At 40.2% G+C, this 23256-nt stretch overlaps 3 protein-coding genes and 1 long non-coding RNA gene across 6 annotated transcripts; 3 read left to right on the top strand and 1 right to left on the bottom strand.

Annotated features, from left to right (window-relative positions):
• On the top strand, positions 1–1914 carry LOC115578679 (uncharacterized). Its single transcript, XR_003983500.1, has 2 exons — positions 1–360; positions 858–1914. It is a non-coding gene; the product is annotated as an uncharacterized LOC115578679 (long non-coding RNA).
• On the bottom strand, positions 1657–2610 carry LOC115578675 (uncharacterized). Its single transcript, XM_030411752.1, has 3 exons — positions 2314–2610; positions 2092–2230; positions 1657–1883 (listed from the first exon to the last, which is right to left on the bottom strand). Exons 1-3 carry the CDS (start codon positions 2585–2587, stop codon positions 1679–1681), a joined length of 618 nt encoding a protein of 205 aa, XP_030267612.1. The 5' UTR covers positions 2588–2610; the 3' UTR covers positions 1657–1678.
• Positions 2611–7236: 4626 nt separating this feature from the next.
• LOC115578664 (major histocompatibility complex class I-related gene protein-like) lies at positions 7237–12786 on the top strand. Of its 3 annotated transcripts, XM_030411740.1 has the most exons (9): positions 7237–7449; positions 9626–9889; positions 10157–10435; positions 11160–11462; positions 11601–11702; positions 11929–11946; positions 12167–12184; positions 12397–12414; positions 12580–12786. In XM_030411740.1, the coding sequence occupies exons 1-9, from the start codon at positions 7401–7403 to the stop codon at positions 12627–12629; spliced, it is 1101 nt and encodes a 366-aa protein (XP_030267600.1). In that variant the 5' UTR covers positions 7237–7400; the 3' UTR covers positions 12630–12786. The 3 variants fall into 3 exon arrangements, with proteins under 3 accessions (XP_030267600.1, XP_030267601.1, XP_030267602.1); XM_030411741.1 differs by lacking the exon at positions 12167–12184; XM_030411742.1 differs by lacking the exons at positions 12167–12184; positions 12397–12414 and having other exon boundaries at positions 7238–7449.
• Positions 12787–17021: 4235 nt separating this feature from the next.
• Positions 17022–22988, top strand: LOC115578662 (major histocompatibility complex class I-related gene protein-like). Its single transcript, XM_030411738.1, has 7 exons — positions 17022–17269; positions 19300–19569; positions 20929–21207; positions 21431–21733; positions 21876–21977; positions 22210–22227; positions 22393–22988. The coding sequence occupies exons 1-7, from the start codon at positions 17149–17151 to the stop codon at positions 22440–22442; spliced, it is 1143 nt and encodes a 380-aa protein (XP_030267598.1). The 5' UTR covers positions 17022–17148; the 3' UTR covers positions 22443–22988.
• Positions 22989–23256: the final 268 nt, after the last annotated feature.

Raw genomic sequence — 23256 nt, 5'->3', positions numbered from 1 at the left:
TTGCTATAAATCTGGTCAAAAGTAACATGAAATTCGCATATGATTATTAAACATGTGTAACCCACAGACTAAAAAGTGTTTGGTCACTATAGGGTTAACTCCCTGCGAGTTGTTTGTTTTGAAACCTGTCGGCACCTGTACTGACGTCAGGGCCGATCCTCCGCTCGTTAAACTGACGGAAAAACCCGAAAGAAAAAATGTAAGGAGAGAAACCCCACTTATGTGCTTGGTGAAACGGAGAGCTCAGAGAAAACTGTTAAAACGAGAGCAAAAGTCTGTGAGAGAAGGTGCAGCGTCGCAGAGCGTGTTCGCTTACATTGACGGATCAGGATTTATTGTTGTCCTACTTTTGAAACTCTGGTGAGTGAAGGCATTATTTAGGTGTAGCTGTCGGCTAGCATGGCCGTCAGCTAGCTAACTAGTCACACTAATATCATTAAGTGCGGTAGTATGTGAGTTAAAACCAGTCGGAGTATTTTGGAAGTTATGCTGGACATTACTGAGTATTATATTGATATATTGTGTTTATGAGTTCATCATTTTGTATGAAAGCACTGTTAAAAATGTTTAAAGGTTAAAAACATGTTAATGTGTCATTTAAAATGCTGTAATTTCATTGTGAATGTGAATGTGAAGAAATTCATGTTTAAATGCTGTTAAAAATCTGATAAACAATTTAGATAGGAACACTGTTAATAAAATAGTAGATTCATGGGGAGATTATCTCTATTAGTTAAAAGGTTAAGTGAAAAAGATCTTGATTGATTGAATCTGATATTATTTCAGTTATGGATGATATAATTTTTTATTGAGGATGATGAAGTAATTTGATTTGTTGTTCTGCACAATATGTGTAGACTGGTTTTTGGTGACCCCGGATCCACTGAGAGAAGATGAGATTGATGGCGAGCCAAGCCCACCAGGAGAACTCTGAGGAATTCTGTTAGTAGACTGGCCAGCTATTACAGGGCCCTCACAGTCAGATCATCGTGGAACGCAACAGGAATTTCCAGATAAGCACGTGAACACATACACTAATACCTACTCGGGTAGTGTACAGTGGAAACATAAGACCAACAACACACGGAACAGTACCAGTACCACAAGAACTGAACGAAAGAGACTGGATCCAGAGACAATTATTTCTTTTCCCAGAGAATTTTATTTTTTATATTTTTATTTTATTTAAACTAAACAGAGCTCTATTTTATTTGGGGATATTTTTTTGAGTCACTGTAACTGTGATATTTTTATGTTTTGTACTGAAATAAAACTGTCGGTTGTATTAACCTTATCCATATTCTCTATTACTCCTAAGAACCTAGGTCTCAGTTAGCACAGATCCGATACCAGTGCTTCACATGGTTTGTTGCTAATTGTGGGGAAAAGTTGCTGTTTATTTTAGTATGCGCGACTTTACAATTGGCGCCCCATATCACTGAAGTTACATTGTGCAGAAACAAGTGACAGAGACAAGATTCATCTGTTACAAGACACTGTACCATCAAAATGATTCTGAAACTGTTATTTTAAGGTGAAAAAGCTCAGGGGCCGTATTTATCAAGCGTCTTAGAATGCCATTTTACACTTAAGTCCTGAGAATTTGTGAAATTTAGTCCTACTCTCAAACTTAAGAATAAAAGCTATTTATCAACTTTCTTAAGTCTAAGAATCACTACTACTCTCCCAGATATTTAAGAGACCTCCAGAGGTGTCCTAAGTGGTTAGGAGTTGCCAGCAGGGGATGGCACTGAGGCGAGATTGATGCCCGTTGCCTCACACGAAGTGCTTGCGCCTGGCTGCACCGCGTCAAAGCACAGGGAGAGTGCGCGTCAGAGATGCCCGGGGACACAGGAGACTCTCTTAATGCATCTCGATCCAAACTGAAACATAAAGAATATGGCTGAAATATCAGAAATGCTTCTATTGTTGTTATGGTTAAAACTTGAACAAACACACATTTTAGACATTTACTGAACAGTGGCCTGGCAATTATCCAACAACAATTACGCACGTATCTCTCTCATCAAAACACACCTAGGAGCAGCGCAATATCCCTAGAGTTGTAACAGGAATAATTTGTGAACTCACCCTTTTGAAAGCAACTCGAGCTTCATCGCAGCTGGATCCTGGCCGCCGTCCAACACGGAGATGCTGGGGTTATCTTCTCCAAGTATGCGCTGCACAACTTCTGCAACTGCGCTCAAGTCTTTGCCAGGTGGTCCTCCACCTGCATAAGAATATAAAAATGAATTAATTAGATATGAGCGAATAGGGTGGCATGCAAGCAAATGAAAAAGAAGCACTACATACCAGTGCGCATGGAGCAGGCCTTGAAAGCTGCGATTTCAGGTCTGCTTTTCGAGAGAACGTTATACCACTTTTTCTCGCAGTCAGCTGGTGACAGATGGCTGAAGGCTTGAGAAGTGTATAGTTGATTCCCTATGTCTTCCCATGCCTGTTTTTTATCGTGGCTGGTAAGCGTTGGGCTGAACTTGCCTTTAATGATGAGCTTCCTTTCCTCAACTAGCTCCACTAAGAACAGTATCTCCTCCTCTCGCCAATTGCGTTTTCTTTTTGATTCCATGTTGATTTCTGTATGTGGTTGCAGTAGGCTACTATATATAGAGCCACCCACACCAGTTTCAAGTTAGTTGCCTAATTAATTAACGAAAGAAAAGGAAACATGTATTTTTGATTAATTGCCAATATGTTTTGTATTATTTTGTAGATTATTGTCAAAATATACACTCCCATTGTCCACTTAAATATTTCTAAAATATTTCTTTATTCTTAGACAAGGGATTCCCTTCCGTGATTGGTCATTTCTATGGACACAGAAGTGACGTCACCTAAAATTCCGTTTACGGCACATAGTAATGTCGTAATTCAGCTCTGAGAGTGACACTTAAGATTCAGTCCTACACTTCGCTGAAAGTGTGAGTAAGACGCTTGATAACTAACTTTTAAGTGCAGCTTTCAGCGAAGAATTTTTTTACTCATAAGTCAGCTCTTAGCAGGGTTCTTAGGAGTAATTCTAAGAAGCTTGATAAATACGGCCCCAGTTCAAACAACTTCAGGGTTCATGCTAAGCTAAGCTAACCTTGTCTGGGAGCTAACTCTGCTCAAAGTGAACATTTTGACCATGAAAGGTTCCTCATACCAAAAGGGCAATGTGCAATGTGTAATAATTGTTGTTGGAAACATTTTATAAAAAGGCACCTCAATAAAATTACCAACAGGATGTGAAGAAATGACAGATTTGACATTATGATCTCTTTGTTCAGTTAGTTCACAAACCAGAAAGCCCCAGACACACACCAACACTCCCCCTAAGGTCTGAGTTCACGGTCCAAACCACTACCTGCACTGCTAACTGAGCTAACTAGCTAATGGCAGTAGGAATTCAACAGATGGCCAGTTCTTCACACTGCACCATTACATTTTTAATATTGGCCTCGGCTGCCTCTCCAACAACTACCTCATGAATCGCTCACATGTAAGAAAACACAAAACATCATCAAAAGTAGTAACCAGCTGTTCCACACAGATGATCTGATAATGTGCTGTACTGAACTGCTTACAGACTCGTCGGAGCTCCGATAAGATCAAACATGTTTGTTGGTCACGAGTTACAATCTGTACATTCTTAGACGGACCACATCGGTTCCATCTGCTCCCCCATGACAGAAAGAGAAAGATAATGTGTGAGCCAGTTTCTTGTCTGGGGAATTTCCTCAACATCGAATTCCTTTGCCATTCTTATGTAACATCTTGCTAATAGTTCTAGCAACAGGTAGACAAACATGATCATTGTTTTTCTTTTCATACATACATATATAGCTGAGGTGTTTCAACATGGCAGACTCTCATGACTGCTGTCCAGTGTGCTGATCTGGGAGCTGTCCGGGGAACCTGCCATCAACAGTATGTGTTGAGTAAGTGTTCCAGGTCAGATGACGACCTCTGTCAGTCCCACATCAGCTGTTTGTATTAGTGTTAAACTGCTTGACCTCATTCGACTGGGCACAAGTGTTACACCCTGTTCAGCAACATCAGTACAATCCGGGTGTTAAGTTATCAAGTTATCAATTATCAGTAATCAACAGGTCAGAAGGACTCTTTCTATGGAATTATATTGCAATTACCATGTAGATGTTAGCGAAGGATGATCACCAAACAGTCAGGAATCACACAGAAACAGGTGATATTGATTATTTATGTATATCTCTTGTTCATTTCATTTGTTAACCATCGGCTCAGGTCACTACTGTGAATAAACATGTTTCAACATGTATCTCACTCTGAGTCTCTCAGTCTCAGTTTGTTTCTCTTTCTTTCTAAACTTATCTTATGACCTCCTCACAGGTGAAGCGTTACAGGACATCAGTCAGTCAGCTGTTTAGTTGTCATAAGGCTCCTTTAACAGAGATACTGGCTCTCTGTTTAATCTCTATCTTCCTGTGCTTTTTTTCCACACATTTGAGTGAAAACCAATGAAAATACCCAGACAATAACATGAAGGGATCAGATGTGCAATAATGAAAACTAATTTCCAGGTTTCAGGACTACAGACCACACCAGTCTATTGCAACATGACTGAGGTAAACATGATTCCTGAGTATCTGTAGCACGTTGAATAACCACGACAGGGAAGTTGTCCGGTAGAACTGTCTTCTTCCTCAACTGGGTCAGTCAGATCAGATCAGATCAGATCAGATGAGAAATCCTTCACTCAGCCATGACCCGGCCTTATATCTACACTGTAACTGCTCAGTTGAAACTACATTGCTTGGCCCAACTTTACATGAATGCCTGCTGAGCAGTCCAACCACCACCACTATATGTCTCGTCCAACTAGTCTAACCATAAATAGCAGCCCTCCTGGTATGAGGAACCTGTCATGATAATCCATGAAAGGTTTCTCATACCACCAGGGTCCAAGTTAAAGGTGCATGTGAAAGAATTGCTCTTGGAATTTTTTAATCAGACACCTAAATAGAATTACCAGCAGGACGTTAATCAATGACAGATTTGACATTATGATCTCTTTGTTTAGTTAGCTCTCTAACCAGAGGACCCCAGACACACACCAACACTCCCCCATTGGAGTTCACACACAACTTTCTGCTGAGATAACTAGCTAAAAGCAGTTGGGAGTTACTCTGGTCATATGCTGTCGCCTGATTGTTTTGAATATGAATTTGACAGATGTCCAGTTCTTCACACTGCACCTTTAAGTTTTCAATATTGGCCTCGGCTGCTTCTCATACAACTACCTCATGTCTCGCTCACATGTAAGAAAACACCAAACAGACGGACAGACAGATTTTAATGGTAAGCTAAGTCATCTGAAACACAATGGACCGATACCTTCTATAATGTAGTCAATAATGACATGACAAGATTAAAAAAATATATATTTTCTCTGCCTTTATACCCAAATACTGTAAATTGCATCATTTGTTAACACTTTCCTGTAAAGTAGAGGCTGACTACTGTTCAGTCTGCAGCTGTATAATAAAACAGCAGGATCTCGGTTTAGTCATACTAGTGCAGTGCCCGTAAGAAAAGTGCATTCCTATAAAAAAGTGGGAGGTTAAGGAGCTTTTTCACGGATGACCAAATGAGGCTGTGTTTGAAGGTGGGACGTTTCATCTTAAAAGCTATTTACTTGGTGTCATTATTTTCAGCACAACCTCACATGTGTGACTGTACAGTTATTTTTTTTATTTTGACATACTGTATTAACACAATGGACCTAAAATCACAAAAAAAACATGAAAACCGAGTAGAAAAAGTTAGATTTTTTTACTGTGAAAACCACAAATATGTTTAACAAACCGTTTTTTTTTATTTTTTTTACTTATGATGCAAGTATACATTGTTGTTTATCTAAATGTGTGCATACATTTAAAACATTTACAAAGTTATATGTAACTATTTACATTTAAATGCAGGCAATGCTCAGGTCTGCCTGTGCTCCTTCCAGCTGAATGAAGAGCTGCACTGCCTGCTCCACATTCAGCATCTCCTTATTATTCTGACTCATTAAACAAAAAAAACGACTCCACTACTCACTAAACACACTACACCAAACACTACATAACACACTAACTACACACTCCAAACACGCTAAATGTCACAAATCTCTCAACTCTCACACACACCGACCGTTGTTGCATGTCAATCATCCGCCTAGGTCCCTCCCACAACTTCCTGTTCCTCAACAACCAAACTTGCTGCTTGGACACTTTCGTGACAAAAGCCCGTTTTTACCGTTTCTTCCTGCACCAGACACAAAGCAAACGTGACGGCAATGTTCGCGAAAAAGCGTGGCGGACATTATTTACCCTAGGTCCGGTTTTGGACGTGCCGATGCTTCCAGTCCGTCACTTCCGAGGTGGGCTGTGTAGCTAGCGGCTAGCAGCTAGCTGCTAGCTAGTGGCTAGCTACACACGAACATCCACAGATTCCGATTCCACTTTGTTGTCCGCGTGTCTCCGGATCTCCTCAGACCCGAACAGACTCGGTCCGGACTCGTTTAATATCAGTAATCCACAACAGTCAGTTTAGATGCACAGAACAGAACAGAACGGGACCGAACCGCCGGCAAAATCCCGGTCCAGCTCGCGCCGCTGCAGGTATAAATCTGCTTGTTTCTTAAGGTGGGGGGTCGCGGTGGGCTCTGCAGTGATTGGCTCTGGTGCGCACGTGACTGTAGTGGCTCCTGTGGACAATGCTCGTGGAATTTGTAAAGCATTTATGAATTAATTTATTAACGGTATCATTGCAGTCCAAACAAATGCGAAATAGCACACCCTTGAACCATGCAGCAGCCATGTTGAAACTCTTAGGTCAGTCTGATCCTGATCTGCAGAGATATTTGAGGAACACACACATACACACACAGACAGACAGACAGAGGTTATTTGCTTTTATAGAGAGATTATACGCTGCACATTTTTCATAAGCCCACATTACATTACAAAGGTAGTAAAAACGATTACAGCAGAAATACATTTTGTTTTCATGATTAATTCACTTTAGTCAGCTATCATTGTTTCACTCATCTATTCTAGCTAGGTTTTGAAAATTGTACTTCCATTAAAGGACCTAATTGTCATTAATTTAATGAGGATAGGATCAGAAAAAACAAACTCTTTCAGTCTGAGGTCTGTTTTAAGGTAAGGGCTTCATTCGTCAAGTGGTATTAGGCCTATTCCTGTCACACAAGCACAATGTACCGAATCAGAGCTCTTCACAGGTGAGAGACAAACTATTTACCCGCCCATCTTCAGTCAGTACAGAAACACTCTCTCCTCACTCTGCCAGGATAAAAGAACAGTAAGCAGTTGATTCAGCTCGGTCCTTCAATCACTCGTCTTCATCAAATCAAGATGAAAACGTTATTGTTGTTGCTTCTCCTCTGCCACGTTTCATCACCAGGTAAGATCACATTTTAAACCTTTAAACTTCACAGTCCACTCAACTCTTTTGCTCCAGGTTTAGTTTTTTTTATGTGGAGTAGATATACACTGTACTTGGGTTGGGTCATTGGAAAATGATGTTTGCCATCTTTTCCCACAACTAGAAAGGACTCTTTGCAACATTCTGCATCACAAAGACAGTGAGAGAGCAAAACATTGCCTGTACAACATGAAACAACCAGAAGAGCTCAGTCTATAAAGGCTGACACAACTAAAACCTGTCTGTTACATCCTGATTCAGACTAAAACATATTAGCACCGACAGAGAGCAACAAGAGCAGCACATCGCCTCTACAGCACACAACACTGTTCTTTAACCACTTTACTGCACAAAGTGATAAAGACAAAACCAAAGAGCAGAGAAGGTGTTAACATTTTGCATGACAGGATCCATATTGATCAGCTCAGCTGTTTACACAAATGAGCAGTAAAATGATATCAAAGAATGAAAACAGCCAGAAGAGTAATTTTTAAATTAAGAATGAACAACTTTCTCCATTATTACTGTTAAATCAACCATACAGTTTACGTTTACATTAAGGGCATTTAGAATATGCTTTTGTCCAAAGTGCCTGACAATATGTACATCTGTCACAAGAGAGAAACCACAACATGTCACTGTCAATGGAGTAAAATTAAATAAAGAAACAATTGTCAAGCCCTCAACTTAGTATTGATACTGCTTTTTGTGAAGCAAAAGCAGTATCAATCCGGTGAAGTCTGAACAAATTGAGTCTTTTGCGGAAGATGGAGAGTGATTCAAATAGCAGCAAATAAAGGACATCCCTTGCAGGGGCCCGACCACCATCGGCCCAAGGGTGGGGTGGTATAATGTTCACCTTTTAAAGAGAGCAATCAAAATCAGTCTATTTATATAACCCAAAATCACAATCACATTGCCTCAGAGGAATTTACAATCTGGACAGTGAACAATTGCCTCTGTCTTTAGACCCTCATATCAGCATCAGTTGTTCTGTTAGCTTCTGAACTTGTTCAAAATCACACTCTGAATTGTCTCTAAACTGAGCATGGCTCTCTTTTAGTCATTAGGTCAATGCATTTAGAAACTGATAATGTTGCTTTGTAAACCCTGTGTGTCAAAATCGATGAACTTCCCAAATGTGACTAGATGTAAAAATCTAAATTGTTTTGTTTGTATTTGTTGGAGCAGGGACTGAGCCTCGACCTTTGTTTGACCGCTGCTTTTAACACACTCTGCAAACACTTCTAATTTTACATTGAGTAATATGGTATCGAGTACCCTGCGTGTCTGCTGCTGTCTCCCATGAAACTGTATATTGTTCACTTTATCAAAGAATGTGCTAATGTGTTGAGAGACACCAAACTCCATCTGTGAAAGTGACAGTGGACGTTCACAGCTCAAGGAAAAGATTGTTTTAGTCTCATGCACACCTCGCTTGTTTCCTGATACAACAGAGCCGCAGTCAAAACTAAAGCCAACACACAGAGATTAGTCAAGTCACTTCGATTTTCCATTTTTGACTGTGCAGGAAATACCTCCAAATTTGGCTGTTAAGGTGCCAGCCAGTCTAACCATCTCCTGAGTGATTTAGGCTTAAGAACTGGGCTGGGAGGCAGTAGCATGTTTTCTTCCTAAACTCTTGCTTTTTAAAAATAACTCATTAAAAAGCTTTGTTTAACCATTGTTGTGGCAGCAACATAACATCAATTGAAATCCAGCTAGCTTGCTGGCTGACGGCAGCTCAGACAGGCCTGTTGGAATCATAGCAACCAATTTCAGTCCAGATTAAAGGCTCCTGCAACTTGTTTCAACAGATTAACCACACAATAAGTCAGCAAAAATACCATGTTTATATTAATTTAATTTCTTACATGAATTTTGTAAAATACATTCTGACTAAACTTGGCTACGTGCCTGTTTCAACTTGATCAGACTGTTTGAACTGAATCACACTGACATCATATTTCTGAGTGGTGATGATGAGTGTGTGTTCAGACTGAATGGAGGCTGTTTGTTCTGCACATTACATTTAAAACTATTGCATTTTGTTCCTTTTGCAGCAAACACACACACTTCATATCATATGTATATTTCCATTTAGCATCATATCTATGATTAGTGTTATTTATAATCTCCTTTCTTTGTCCTGCAGTGCTACACTCCCTGAAGCATTTCATAACTGCATCAACTGGAATCGCAAACATCCCAGAATTTGTGGCAACAGTAGAAGTTGATGAACTTCTGGTGGGGTCCTGTGACAGCCACAACAGGCTGGAAGCAATACAGGACATAGCAAAAAAATTTAGCACAGAGTATCCTGAGCGGTTTGATCGGTACAGACAACAGTGTTTCAATGTGATGCCAATATACATATCCTGCACTTACGATTTGATGAGCCTCTTCAATCAAACTGGAGGTACAGTGTGTAACATGTTATAGCCTGTTTAACTTTTTACTGTTCTGCATCTTAGTTGTAAAGTGACCCAGGGCCTCAAGATACCAATCAGTTCAAAGTCTAACATCATTTTACACATAACCTGAAACAGAGATTCATGTAAAGTAAACCATCATATCAGTTTGTCTTCAGTGTCATCACACAACATACAATATTTTTAAGATCATCTTTCCAATGAATGTTTCATGTGTGAATCAGTGTTAATTACAGTCTCTGTCTCTGTCTCAGGCGTCCATGTTTTACAAGAGGTGGATGGCGTTGAGTGGGATGATGAGACTGGAGAGGTCAAAGGTTTTGCTCAGTTTGGTTATGATGGAGAAGACTTCATGAAATGGAATCGGAAAAACTTTACATGGATCGCTCAAAGACCTGAGGCTGACATCGTCAGACCGATATGGGATGCCACTGAACTTTTAAGAGAATTCTATGTGGGTGTTTTGACTCAGATTTATCCAGAACAGCTGAAGAAGTCTGTGGAGTATGGGAGGAGCTTTCTGCTGAGAACAGGTAGGATCACCTGACCTGATGTAGTTTATTAGACACAGTGATCTTCATATAGGCTGCTCAGACTGAACTGTCATTGTATTATTAATCCAACCTGTCTGACATCACCTGTTTTTGTAGTGCTTACCAGGGACGTGCACATGATTATAGAGGGGCAGTGGCTCAAAGTCATAAAATGGCAGCACCACATTTTTTTTCAGGCCTTACTACAATATGTAGATTAATTTTAGATTGATAAACAACGTACTTATAGAAAGCTTACTACTTAGCTGTGTATCCTGTGTAGCTGTGAGTGATATGCAATCGCCATTTCCTTTTTGTCAACCAATTATTGTCAACATGAGTTTATTCACGTTATCATAATAGTGAGGTTTAGAAGACATGCAATTCAGCTGCAATTCTTAAAAAGCAATGAAACACTGGTTTATGATCAGGCTATTTATCAGAATGCAAGTGCAAACTAGAAATACAGGCTACACATCTAAAATATGACAAAACCAAGAAATGACTAGTAAAAAGTAAAAAAGGATGTTTATGATGCATCATTTTTAATATTCTAAAAGGTTTGCAGATGTTCCTTGAGTAACAAAATGCATCAAATTCATTTGTTCAACATTTACTTGAAAACACTTTCGCACCTTCTGTTATTGATTTCAAATGTAATTTCTTCTTCTTTCTTTTACCTTGTTTCTTTTCCTCTCTCTCCTCTCCTCTCTTTCCTCTCCAGATCTTCCCTCAGTGTCTCTCCTCCAGAAGACTCCCTCCTCTCCAGTCAGCTGCCTCGCTACAGGTTTCTACCCTCACAGAGCCTCACTCTTCTGGAGCAAAGACGGAGAGGAGCTACATGAGGAGGTGGACCACGGAGAGATCCTCACCAACCACGATGGAACCTTCCAGATGAGTGTTGACCTGAACCTTTCATCAGTCACACCTGAAGACTGGACGAGGTACAACTGTGTGTTTCAGCTCTCTGGTGTGAACGAGGACATCGTCACCAAACTGGACAAAGCAGTGATCAGAACCAACTGGGGTAAGAGTGAGATCAGAGGGTGCTGAAGGGGAGTGCATGGGAATTGATCTGGGGGAAAAAACAATAATAATAAACTAACTGTTTTATTTGTTATAATCTGCTTCATCTGCACCAGTCTTAATTTGTTGTATTCAACAGTGACGCCCACTAACATGACTGTCCCCGTCGCTGTTGGAGTGGTTGTTCTTGCTCTCACTTTTATCAGTGCTGCTGGATTCATCGTTTACAACAAGAGGAAAGGTGAGAGAGAAAAAGGAAAGATTTCACTACTTTGATTTCAGTCTTTGAGTTGATTTATTTTGTTCAGGTTGCAAAATTAAAGCAAGCATCAGAGAAAGTAAATACAGTCAGCACTAAACAGACTGAGATACTCAGTCTGAGTGAGTAGAAGAGAGGAATAAAGTGACTAAAGATAATCTGGCATTTGCAACTGTGACTGAAATTATTTGTCTTGTTCTGATTTCAGCCATCAGCCCTCCACCTTGTAAGTAAAACTTACTTTGGTTTTATTTCAGCTGACCTGACTCACACTTTATGTTTAAGATTAAAACAAGCATCACAGAAAGTAAATACAATCAGCACTAAACAGACTTGAGTATAAACAGATACTCAGTCTGAGTGAGTAGAAGAGAGGAATAAAGTGACTAAAGATAATCTGGCATTTACAACTGTGACTGAAATTATTTGTCTTGTTCTGATTTCAGCCATCAACCCTCCACCTTGTAAGTAAAACTTACTTTGGTTCTATTTCAGCTGATCTGACTCACACTTCATGTTTTATATTAAAACATGCATCAGAGAAAGTAAATACAGTCAGCACTAAACAGACTGAATATAACTCAGTCTGAGTGAGTAGAAGAGAGGAATAAAGTGACTAAAAATAATCTGGCATTTACAACTGTGACTGAAATTATTTGTCTTGTTTTGATTTCAGCCATCAGCCCTCCACCTTGTAAGTAAAACTTACTTTGGTTCTATTTCAGCTTATCTGACTCACACTTCATGTTTTAGTTTAAAACACATTTCACATTATTGTGCAGATGAACCTTTTCAACACTGTTTCCTGTATTTGTTGTTAATTAAAGTTAAATACAGGATGTTTGTTTCTGACCTGCAGCTCCTGACAACAGCGTAGATCTCTCTGACTGGCAGAATCCAAAGATCTGAATGACAAACACACTCAGTGACTCTCCTGGTGTCACTTTATTTAGCTTTGCAATACTTAAAACATATCAAAAGAGTAAACCATGGCTTCTTGCAACAGTAGAGTATGTAAAAAAAGCTGATTGTAAAGGTGGGACTGTTATATTTTCTATGGCTCTGATTGGTTGTTTTATTCATTGTTGTTTTCTATCTTTTCAATAAAATCCTCACATTTTAAAAAGTTTGGTCCACATGCTCATTTGTGACAACACTTCAATATATTACCTGAACATTCATTATTCTCACAGAGGATTTGAATGAGGAGATTGATATCAATGTGAACTCTGAGCAGAGTTAGCTCCCAGACAAGGTTAGCTTAGCTCAGCTTAGCATGAACACCAAAGTTAAAGATTAAACAGAGAGCCAGTATCTCTGTTAAAGGAGCCTTCTGACAACTAAACAGCTGACTGACTGATGTCCTGTAACGCTTCACCTGTGAGGAGGTCATAAGATACGTTTAGAAAGAAAGAGAAACAAACTGAGACTGAGAGACTCAGAGTGAGATACATGTTGAAACATGTTTATTCACAGTAGTGATCTGAGCTGATGGTTAATACCAATTAAATGTACAAGCAACATACAACAATAACAAAAATGGCTTAAACACAGAGGTGCCCTGAGAGAAAATTATTAAATGTTAATAAATGATACTCTACATAATCACTATCACCTGTTTCTGTGTGATTGCTGACCGTTTGGTGCTCATCCTTCACTAACATCTACATTGTAATAGTTAGAAATCTGTCTGCTTCATCTTAATCAATGTTAAGTAATATTGTTAATTGGTAGTAGCAGGTTTTATATTGAGAGAGATCGAGCTACCCAAAACCTGTTTTCTGTCCCAGATAGGTGCATGGAAATATGTGACATAGTCCATGATTCTGGAGAAACATAGTTGATTGTTGAGTCTCATTCCCAGGTCATCAAATACCAGAGCTTTGGGTCGGGCAGTTGTGAAACTCTCAGCCTCTATTTCATGCATGTCTTTACTGCCATCTAACGGGTGTTTAGTGGTATTACAGTGTTACAAACAGGGCCGTGACATCTCTGTGCAAAAGATCACCGCTATCATGGTGTTATCTACTGTATGGTGTAGAATAAGTTATAGGTGATGATACAAATGTACATGGGGACACATTCTCTTAGATCTTAACTATCCACTGAGACAGAAATCATGTAAATTCACCTGATAGTTGTGTAGTTGTTTTTGTGTATGTCCGTGTAGAGAAGCCACACCTACCAGCACCATGTTTACTTCAAAATATGTTGAAAAAATAAACATATGAAAGTCTTTTTCAAGACTGTGATCATCAAGCCTTGCAAGGAGTCTCCAACGAAAGAGACTGTGTGTGCTCCCAGCTGAGACCGACTCTGCCCCCAGCTCTCCCAAGGCGGAAACCCCGCTGGGCCTTCGGACCAAGAGTTCCTCAACAGAGTACCGGTCTTCCCTCTGGCTACTGGACCGACGCGCCGTGCCGTAGTACAACCCAGAACTCTCAAGAACACCAAACTTCAGTGCCTCCTGACTCCCAGACAAAACCGGCTTAACGTCTTCATGTAGCTGGATCCACACACGTGAGAATGAGTGGTGTCTAAAGTTCTGACTTCTGTCTAAGTTCTAACTTCAATCTTAACAGAATTAAGATTAGGGTCTCATACTATTAAAAATGACTCCCATAATATTTAATATATATATCCCAACCCTTTAACTTTACTATCTACCGACGGTCACACGACATTATTACTTTCCTTATTACAGTCTTTACCTTCTCTGTTATCTGTTGTTCGTCTGAAATTGTCATTTCTTTGATTTTACCCCAAATTATTTAGTCAATAAACATATATATAATCGTATATAAACACGGAGGTGGTGCCCCATTTACGAGTGTAAAATTAATTACCAGTGATTAATTATCATATATATATAAAAGTAGTGTGTGAGCAGTGTCTCCTACATTATATATTTATGGTGCTGCCCATGTCAGGCCCATATACTACAGCCCTACATTGTTCTCCTGAATCAGTTGTGCAAGCTGTTGGACTTTTTCAAGAAGTCTCTTTTTCCTGTTAATCAAATTCTCTCTTTCAGTGTGATGACACTCTATGACATATTTGAATGTCTATTTTGATCTTTCAAATGTTCCCTGTAAATCATGTAACTCGTCCACTCTTGTGTCTTCCAGCTGCTCCTCTTGGCTGCTGCTAGCTTGGCTCAGCTCCTTGTTGCTCTTGTCTCCTCATGTCTCTGAGTTCGTAAGAAATAGTCAGGTAAAATGTTCACGGCTATAACCTCCGAGTACTGCTTAATGTTGGAAAATTCTAGAACATTCTAGCACATTTCAAAACATCATAAAACAGCAGGAGGCATCAAAGGACAGCAAGGGGCATCAAAGAACAGCAGTGGGCATCAAAGAAAAGCAAGGGGCATGAAAGGACAGCAAGGGGCATCAAAGAACAGCAGTGGGCATTAAAGAAAAGCAAAGGACATCAAAGAACATCAAAGAACATCAAAGCACACTCCATTCTAAAGTTCAAATCTAAATGTCTTCATTTGAGCAAGAAACAAGAAACATATTGTAACATTTTGTTACAATATTAATTATCCTAAAATCTGTATTTTCACCTCATTTGCAGACTTTTTAACGTATTGCTAACCCTCGACATGAGCCCTGTAAAGTTTGCCAATAATCATCATTTGAACTGAAGTCTTAACACCTCTTAACAACTTGTTTTTTCTGCCCTAGTTTAAGGATATGAGTATTCACCCCTCTCTGAGCTTTCTTTGTGTCACTCACCCTGTCTGAACTTTCTGTGTTTACATGACTTCCTCTTTGCATGAAGACTCAGGAACTGTCACAGAAAGTTTTAAGACACACCCACAGAGACAGATATATATACCAAGCTTTCCTCCTCACAATCTGAGACTTTCCTCTGTAACAAACTTGTGTTGTTGCTCTGTAATTGCTCCTCTGGTACAAGATTAAACTTTGCTAACCTTGAGCTGGCTCTGATCTCCTTCCTCCAGTTCTAAATTATCTATGAGTTATTTCAACAGATACTATGTAAATACCAACAGCAAATAAACAAATGTGCACATCATTTGGGTAGAGGTATTTCTTCATGTCATAGCATGTTGAAAAACCTCAGCTGTACATATATATTAAAAAAGAAAAACAAAGATCAGGGTGCAAGAATCACCATATTCCCTTTAAAAAAAGCCCAATTTTGAAACTTCAAGATGAAGCTAGAACACATGATGAGCCTAAAGTGACAACAGGCTCAACTGCACCAATAAGACACATTCAAATTAAAACTTTTCACAGGCTTCTTGGACATTTATTAATTATTTTACTGTAACATATTGCACAATAATTTTTAGAAAATAATGCAACAGTGTAACAGATTTTATGATAACACACAGGCTTCTTGACATTTATTGCTCAAACTGTTCAGATCACAGAGTGTTGTGGTGCTGAGACTCCAGTCATGAAGGGCTGCTGTATATTTACAAGCCACCAGATGTCAATATGCTGCAGAGTTTGAAGCCCAAAAGCTCCATAAGGCTTCATCCACCTCTCTCTAGTTCAGACTCAAATGAATTAGTGACTGTACAGAATGTGTTGTGGTGGGGAGGGGGGTGAATCTACTGTTTCATTGATAAGAAAGTGAGACCATCCAGCCTTTCTAATATTGCTCTTTGGACCCTCCCCACATATCTCAACACTGTGTATTTATGATAAGCATGACAACATGGTGAAAATACAGCAGCTCTATTTTTAAATAAACAGCTGTTAAGTAAATGATTATTAAAAGCCCCAAATGTGCAAACAGAAGCTTTGTTATATGGGCTATTCATTCCACACAGGACGCCAAATAGGAACAATTAGATATGAGTAGAATCAAGTGATGTTGAAGGTTGATATGTCTGAATGTTTGTTATCATCAAAACATTAAATGATGTTGATGGTCAGAAACCGTGTGACCTGTGGAGGAGCTTCACTTGACACGAGCTTTAATCATGATTAGTACGAAACTGACGAATCTCTAAAATATTAGCAGAATGATCAGACAGTTATTGATGTGTGTTTCATTCATGAGGGTGATTTATATCTTACTCACTTTAAAAAGATACCAGCATGAATGTGAGTCTTACATCAAGTGTCCCTCACTTGAACTCAAAGACAGGCTTCGAGAAAATAAAACTCTTTAGTCTGACCCAATCTCTGACTCAAAGCTTTTTTGATCTGTTTGTTTTTTTAAATCACCATAGTTACGTGATAAAGGAAGGAAGTGAGGGAGTTCACTGGAAAAGCTGATTCCCCAGTTCTGTGGTCAGGTCTGTTTTAAGCTCAGCACGTTGCTGAATAAACTGTATTATTCACTGTTAACACTTTACTGTATAAAGGTTGTTGGTGAGGACTGGATCACTTGTAGGCAGTCTGGACTATTTTTGTTCTCAGGACAGAAACTCTCTTTCCTTCCTATGTGGGGGTTAAATAACAGTGAACAGCTGATCCAGCTCGGTCCTTCACTAACTCGTCTTCATCAAATCAAGATGAGAGCTTTATTGTTGTTGCTTCTCTTCTGTCATGTTTCATCACCAGGTAAGATCACATTTTAAACCTTTAAAGTGAAACGCCCGCCAAAAAGCAACCAAGGCTTTATTTGTGATTGAATATAATCAAACCTTTGTGTAAAAGCAAAATTATGATGGATGAGGCACTTTTAAAATTTACCGTTGTTTCGTTTTCGGGCAGCTAATTTTCAGTGGCATGTGGGGGCACTGGTACGCTAGCATCAAAATTGCTATTTTTAAAACTTTACTCGTAGTATCACCAGGGTCTCTACACATGAACACAAGCATCGAGAACATTGTTTGTGTACACAGAAGGTTTTTGGACAACTCACGTTTGCTGTAGCATCTCTGGGATGTTTTATTACGCACAATATATATCTTGATATTTTAGAAAATGTCCTCAAAAGTACATTAGGCTAATGCTAGGAGTGGAGAACAAAATTAAATGTCACAATATTTAAATTGAATACCTTGATTTCAATAAATGGAGTTATTACAACTAAGGTTCAGGCATTTGACCACGCCACTCCGCGCTGATCTGCCACTCAGACAGACTCACACAGGCCCAGCTAATCCAACCACCTGTGTCTCATCAACTCAACCACCTATTTGCCCTGATTCAATCACCCATGAAATCGATATAGGCAAGCCTAACCAGTTCTCTCCCGTTCGTCTCAAGTTATGTAAATTGTTTGCAAAATGACACGCATTTTGAAAACTGAAAATTGGAAATCTCACCACCCTCGCGATGAATCAAGAGCTCCACTATCTAGTCCCCTGGTGTTGCATCGTCCACTACTCTGCATCCAGCGGCTCCAGCCAGACACAACCAACGCAACTTTACCCACGCAGAGGTCATGGTCCTCCCCGCGGTACTCAAGGTGAAAGCCAGTCCCCGGGACACAGCATGTCCGACTGGCAAGCCTCCCAGCGCTGAACTTGTAGCCACAGGTGCCAACCCAAAACTCTGTCTCATCTTCCCCCCACATCTCATTCCATCCGACCGACAACAGCGCCGGCTTTCCCGCCGCTCACGAACTCCACCTTCACCTTCACCCCTGCCGGCACATACTTGCGGCGCAGCGCCAATGTCAGTTCCTGCAATGTCACTTCCGCAGATGATGTCATTGCGCAGCACGCTGCAGCGGTGCCGTGACCTGTCCCACCTACTTTTTCCTCACCCCTCTCTTCCCTGTAACTGCAGGCTGCGCAATCATCCATTGCACACATCCCTCCATCCCAGCATCCTCTCTTCTTCCTTCTCCTTTCCCCCCACTGAGATAGCTCCCTCAGCTATCCCCAGTTACCCATTTCCAGCAACCACATCCAACCACGCCACCACGCACACAGCCACTGCCACCACAGACCAGGACTCATCCAACACCAGTCTTTCCCAATTCCTCCTTTTCTATCCCTCTACCCCTCCCCCTCTTCCTTCCCCAATACGTCCAATAAGCCAATACCTCTAGGCCCTCATTGGCATTACCACCTCCGCTCAGGTACGCTCAAAACACCACTCCAACTAGCCAGTTTGTCCACTCCCTCAACCACTGTTCCACTCTTGGTCACCACCAAGGCATCGTAGTTATACGCAGCTTCTCATTTGTCCCAGGCATTCCCCTTCCCAGCAAATCTAGTGTAGGATCCAGCACATCCCTCTTTTCCTCGGCGCCACCCTGGATTCACCTACCTCCCAAGCCTCCATCCCAACCGGGAAGCCACACCATATCTCCTCCGCTGCACTAAGTTCGAACCAGCCTTCAATGCCTATCCTTCATCTCCCACTCACCATCCCTGCTACCCATCATCCCCACATCACCTTCCATGTAGTATTTTTCTTTCTTTTGCGACGACCAACAACAAAATGCTTCTCAGTAGTTGGTGGGCCGTACTGTAACCCTGTAATGATAGAATAGGTAATGGATGAGTTAGATAAGAAGATTCATTCTTTAGATGGCAGGCCTTAACCTAAAGTGTTACCATGACATCATATTTATGATGAGTGTGATGATGATGTGTGTATTTATACTGAATGTATAAACCTCTTCTGTCCTGCAGTGATACACTCTCTGAAGTATATCACCACTGCATCTTCTGGACTCCCAGACTTCCCGGAGTTTGTTGCAGCTGCAGTGGTTGATGAAAATCTGGTGCTTTACTGTGACGGCAGCAAAAAGATGATCAAAGTAAAACATGACTGGGTGAAAAAAGTATACGACAATGATCCGAACCACTTGGAGGAGTACAAAAGAGCATGTTTTGAGTGGTTGCAAACTCATTTCAAAGCCACAATCAATAGTTTGATACAGCGCTTCAACCAAAGTAGAGGTACAGTATGTACTGTGTTATATTTCACCTTTTACTTCATAAACTGTTCTTTATAATTATACAAATTCTTTAGTAAGATTTGTATCAGAAATATTTGGAATTGATTGTATCAGCCTCCCTGGGCTGAAAGAAAGTTTATTGACTTATTCTGCTTCAGGGGATGACTGGACCACAGAACATCTGACTGGTGTGCACATTTAAACACGAGGATCAGAGAACCTTTAAATCATTTATCGGTTGGGAATGCTCGATCAGATGGATGAATGACAGGATAGATGATTTCTGTCATGTCATGTCATGTCATTGTCTGTAACCGCTGTATCCCTTTTATGAGGTCACAGGGTTTTTGTTGCTGGAGTCAAACCCAGCTGTCTCCGGTTGAGGGCAGGGTACTCCCTGGACAAGTCAAAAGCTCATCGCCCTCACTGATGGCAGAGGCCGCCATGCAAGGTGCCAACTGCACATCAGGAGCAATTTGGGGTTCAGTATCTTGCTCAAGGACACTTTGTCATGCAGCTCAGCTCAGCCCGGAGCTGGGATTTGAATCAGCGACCTTCCGATCACCAGCCAACCTGCTACCCGCTGAGCTACAGCCGCCCCATATGATTTCTGTACAACAGCAAATATAGATCGATATATTCACATACTAAATAACATCAAAATTGCATGAGAGCAAAGGTATCTTACATTGTTAATGCATCCATGAAGGATGAGTCTTCTGTAACCCTCACTGTAATTCTATCATTTAAAACAATAAGTAAATACAGAACAACAATACACAATGATTGTAAATCTAAATATACTCCATGAGCCATATTTACAGGCTTACACTTCTCACAAGAGAGGAAGTAGGAATCGAACAACTCCAAATAATACATCACAGTCTGGTGTGAAGGCAGATACACATTATAAATACTGGCTGCATTTAAACATCACTTAAAAGACATAAACAATACGTCGACTGAATACATGTACCTATAACTTATAGGATACAACAACAACTTATCAGGAACAAATTGGCAGAATGAGTTCAAACAAACTAACATGTGGCAGCTTGGTCTCACACAGAGACACATACAGGACACACCCAGCATATATGTCCTCCTCTTACTAAACTCCTTCCTGCACACAGGTAGGTGAATCTCTTCACCAGTCAAAGCCTCACAGAACTGACGCTCGACTTGACATTTTTTAACACACAGAATATAACTATTATAGTTCAAAACTAGAGAAAACAGTTTTTGTGTTAGTCCCGGTTGTAATAGTTTGGTCTCAAACCAGGGACGCTGCATCACTGTTCATTGTTGGCAAACCTTAAAGTGATGAAGTGAGGTGTTTCTTTCTCTGTCTCTGTCTCAGGTGTTCACATTTTACAGAGGATGGTTGGCTGTGAGTGGGATGATGTGACCGGAGAGGTTATTGGCTTTAATCAGTATGGTTATGATGGAGAAGACTTCATGTCATTCGACCTGAAGACAGAGACATGGAATGCTTCAAAACCACAGGCTGTCCTCACCAAACTGAAATGGGATGCTGACAAAACTAGAATGAAATTCAATCAGCATTACCTCACAGTGATTTACCCTGATTGGCTGAAGAAGTATGTGGCCTATGGGAGGAGCTCTCTGCTGAGAACAGGTAGAATCACCTGACCTGATGTAGTTTAATGGACACAATCATGTTCATACAGTCTGCTCAGACTGAACTGCTGTTGTGTTTTCACTCCAGTCAGTCTGGCATTACATTGTTTTCTCTGTTTATATTCTGTAGTTGTAAGATTCAATGTTGTCCTAACCAATCAGCAGACACTGACATTTTGGCTATTCTGAAACTAGAAATAGTTTCACTGAACTCTCTCCAGATCTTCCCTCAGTGTCTCTCCTCCAGAAGACTCCCTCCTCTCCAGTCAGCTGCCTCGCTACAGGTTTCTACCCTCACAGAGCCTCACTCGTCTGGAGGAAAGATGGAGAGGAGCTTCATGAGGAGGTGGACCACGGAGAGATCCTCCCCAACCACGATGGAACCTTCCAGATGAGTGTTGACCTGAACCTTTCATCAGTCACACCTGAAGACTGGACGAGGTACGACTGTGTGTTTCAGCTCTCTGGTGTGAAGGAGGAAATCATCACCAAACTGGAGAAAGATCGGATCAGAACCAACTGGGGTAAGAGTGAGATCAGAGGGTGCTGAAGGGGAGTGCATGGGAATTCCTCTAGGAAGAAAACAGTAATAATAAACTAATGCAATGTTTTAATTTGTTCTAACCTGCTTCATCTGCACCAGTCTTAATTTATTGTATTCAACAGTGGAGCCCAGTAACATGACCGTCCTCGTCACTGCTGCAGTGGTTGTTCTTGCTCTCATTCTCATCGGTGCTGCTGGATTCATCGTTTACAAAAAGAAGAAAGGTGAGAAAGAAGATTTCAGAACTTTGATTTTAGTCTTTGAGTTGATTTTTATTATTATTCGGAATTGAAAAAATTAAAACAAGTATCAGAGAAAGTAAATACAGTCAGCACTAAACAGACTGAGTATAAACAGATACTCAGTCTGAGTGAGTAGAAGAGAGGAATAAAGTGACTAAAGATAATCTGGCATTTACAACTATGACTGAAATTATTTGTCTTGTTTTGATTTCAGCCATCAACCCTCCATCTTGTAAGTAAAACTTACTTTGGTTCTATTTCAGCTGATCTGACTCACACTTCATGTTCTAGATTAAAATGTGTTTCACATTATTGTGCAGATTAACCTTTTCAACACTGTTTCCTGTATTTATTGTTTATTAAAGTTCAATGCAGGATGTTTGTTTCTGACCTGCAGCTCCTGACAACAGCACAGAGCTCTCTGAGCAGCTGAATCCAGAGACCTGAATGACAAACACACTCAGTGACTCTCCTGGTGTCACTTTATTTAGCTTTGACAAACTAAAGGACAGTAAAAGATGGATTCTTGAAATATAAGTAATGTTATAGAAAAAGGACTCATTGAAAAGGTGGGACTGTTCTATGTTCTATGACTCTGATTGTTTTATTAATTGTTGTTTTCTGTCAAATTCATATTCAAAACAACAAGGAGACAGCGTGTGACCAGACTTTAGTTACAAACAAAACATGTAAGAATCATAAACTTGTCTTTGTCACAGAGATTTATTTCTACATTTCCGTCTTCAATCGAATTTAAAAAATCCTGTAGACTTCTTGTGGAGGGAACTAGGGATGGTGCTAACTTCAGGGTTAGCATCCAAAAATATGTTATTGCTGCACCACTCTATAGATGGAGAATATGGAGTTTGGTCTATCATGGAGCCAGTGTGTCTCTCGTATGAGCAGTAAGCAGAGTGGGAGATGTACAAATTTAAAACTATGAACTTATGAGACTAAACATGTAAATTCCTTTACATTGATGAACATGAATGAATGTTAATCTCAAATGTATTGTTCTTTCTTTTTGTGCTGATGTTTGTCTTTTCAATAAAATCCTCACATTTTTAAAAGTTTGGTCTACATGCTCATTTGTGACTACACTTCAAAATATCACCTGAACATTCAGTATTCTCACAGAGGATTTGAATGAGGAGATTGATATCAATGTGAACTCTGAGCAGAGTTAGCTCCCAGACAAGGTTAGCTTAGCTTAGCATGAACACTGAAGTTAGAGATTAAACAGAGAGCCAGTATCTCTGTT

Source organism: Sparus aurata, chromosome 3, assembly GCF_900880675.1.
Source record: "Sparus aurata chromosome 3, fSpaAur1.1, whole genome shotgun sequence".
In the NCBI taxonomy this organism is placed as follows: Eukaryota; Metazoa; Chordata; class Actinopteri; order Spariformes; family Sparidae; genus Sparus; species Sparus aurata.
This window is presented reverse-complemented; position numbering and strand designations above follow the sequence as displayed.

Excerpts from the sequence above, each read along its gene's own strand:
- LOC115578675 (XM_030411752.1), bottom strand. The coding sequence starts at position 2,587 with ATGGAATCAAAAAGAAAACGCAATTGGCGAGAGGAGGAGATACTGTTC. Across the intron at positions 2,231-2,313 it reads GGCCTGCTCCATGCGCACTG|GTGGAGGACCACCTGGCAAA; the intron begins GTATGTAGTGCT and ends ATTCTTATGCAG. Across the intron at positions 1,884-2,091 it reads CTCGAGTTGCTTTCAAAAGG|TTTGGATCGAGATGCATTAA; the intron begins GTGAGTTCACAA and ends TTTATGTTTCAG.
- LOC115578664 (XM_030411740.1), top strand. The coding sequence starts at position 7,401 with ATGAAAACGTTATTGTTGTTGCTTCTCCTCTGCCACGTTTCATCACCA. Across the intron at positions 7,450-9,625 it reads CTGCCACGTTTCATCACCAG|TGCTACACTCCCTGAAGCAT; the intron begins GTAAGATCACAT and ends TTTGTCCTGCAG. Across the intron at positions 11,463-11,600 it reads AGTGATCAGAACCAACTGGG|TGACGCCCACTAACATGACT; the intron begins GTAAGAGTGAGA and ends TGTATTCAACAG.
- LOC115578662 (XM_030411738.1), top strand. The coding sequence starts at position 17,149 with ATGTGGGGGTTAAATAACAGTGAACAGCTGATCCAGCTCGGTCCTTCA. Across the intron at positions 17,270-19,299 it reads CTGTCATGTTTCATCACCAG|TGATACACTCTCTGAAGTAT; the intron begins GTAAGATCACAT and ends TCTGTCCTGCAG. Across the intron at positions 21,734-21,875 it reads TCGGATCAGAACCAACTGGG|TGGAGCCCAGTAACATGACC; the intron begins GTAAGAGTGAGA and ends TGTATTCAACAG.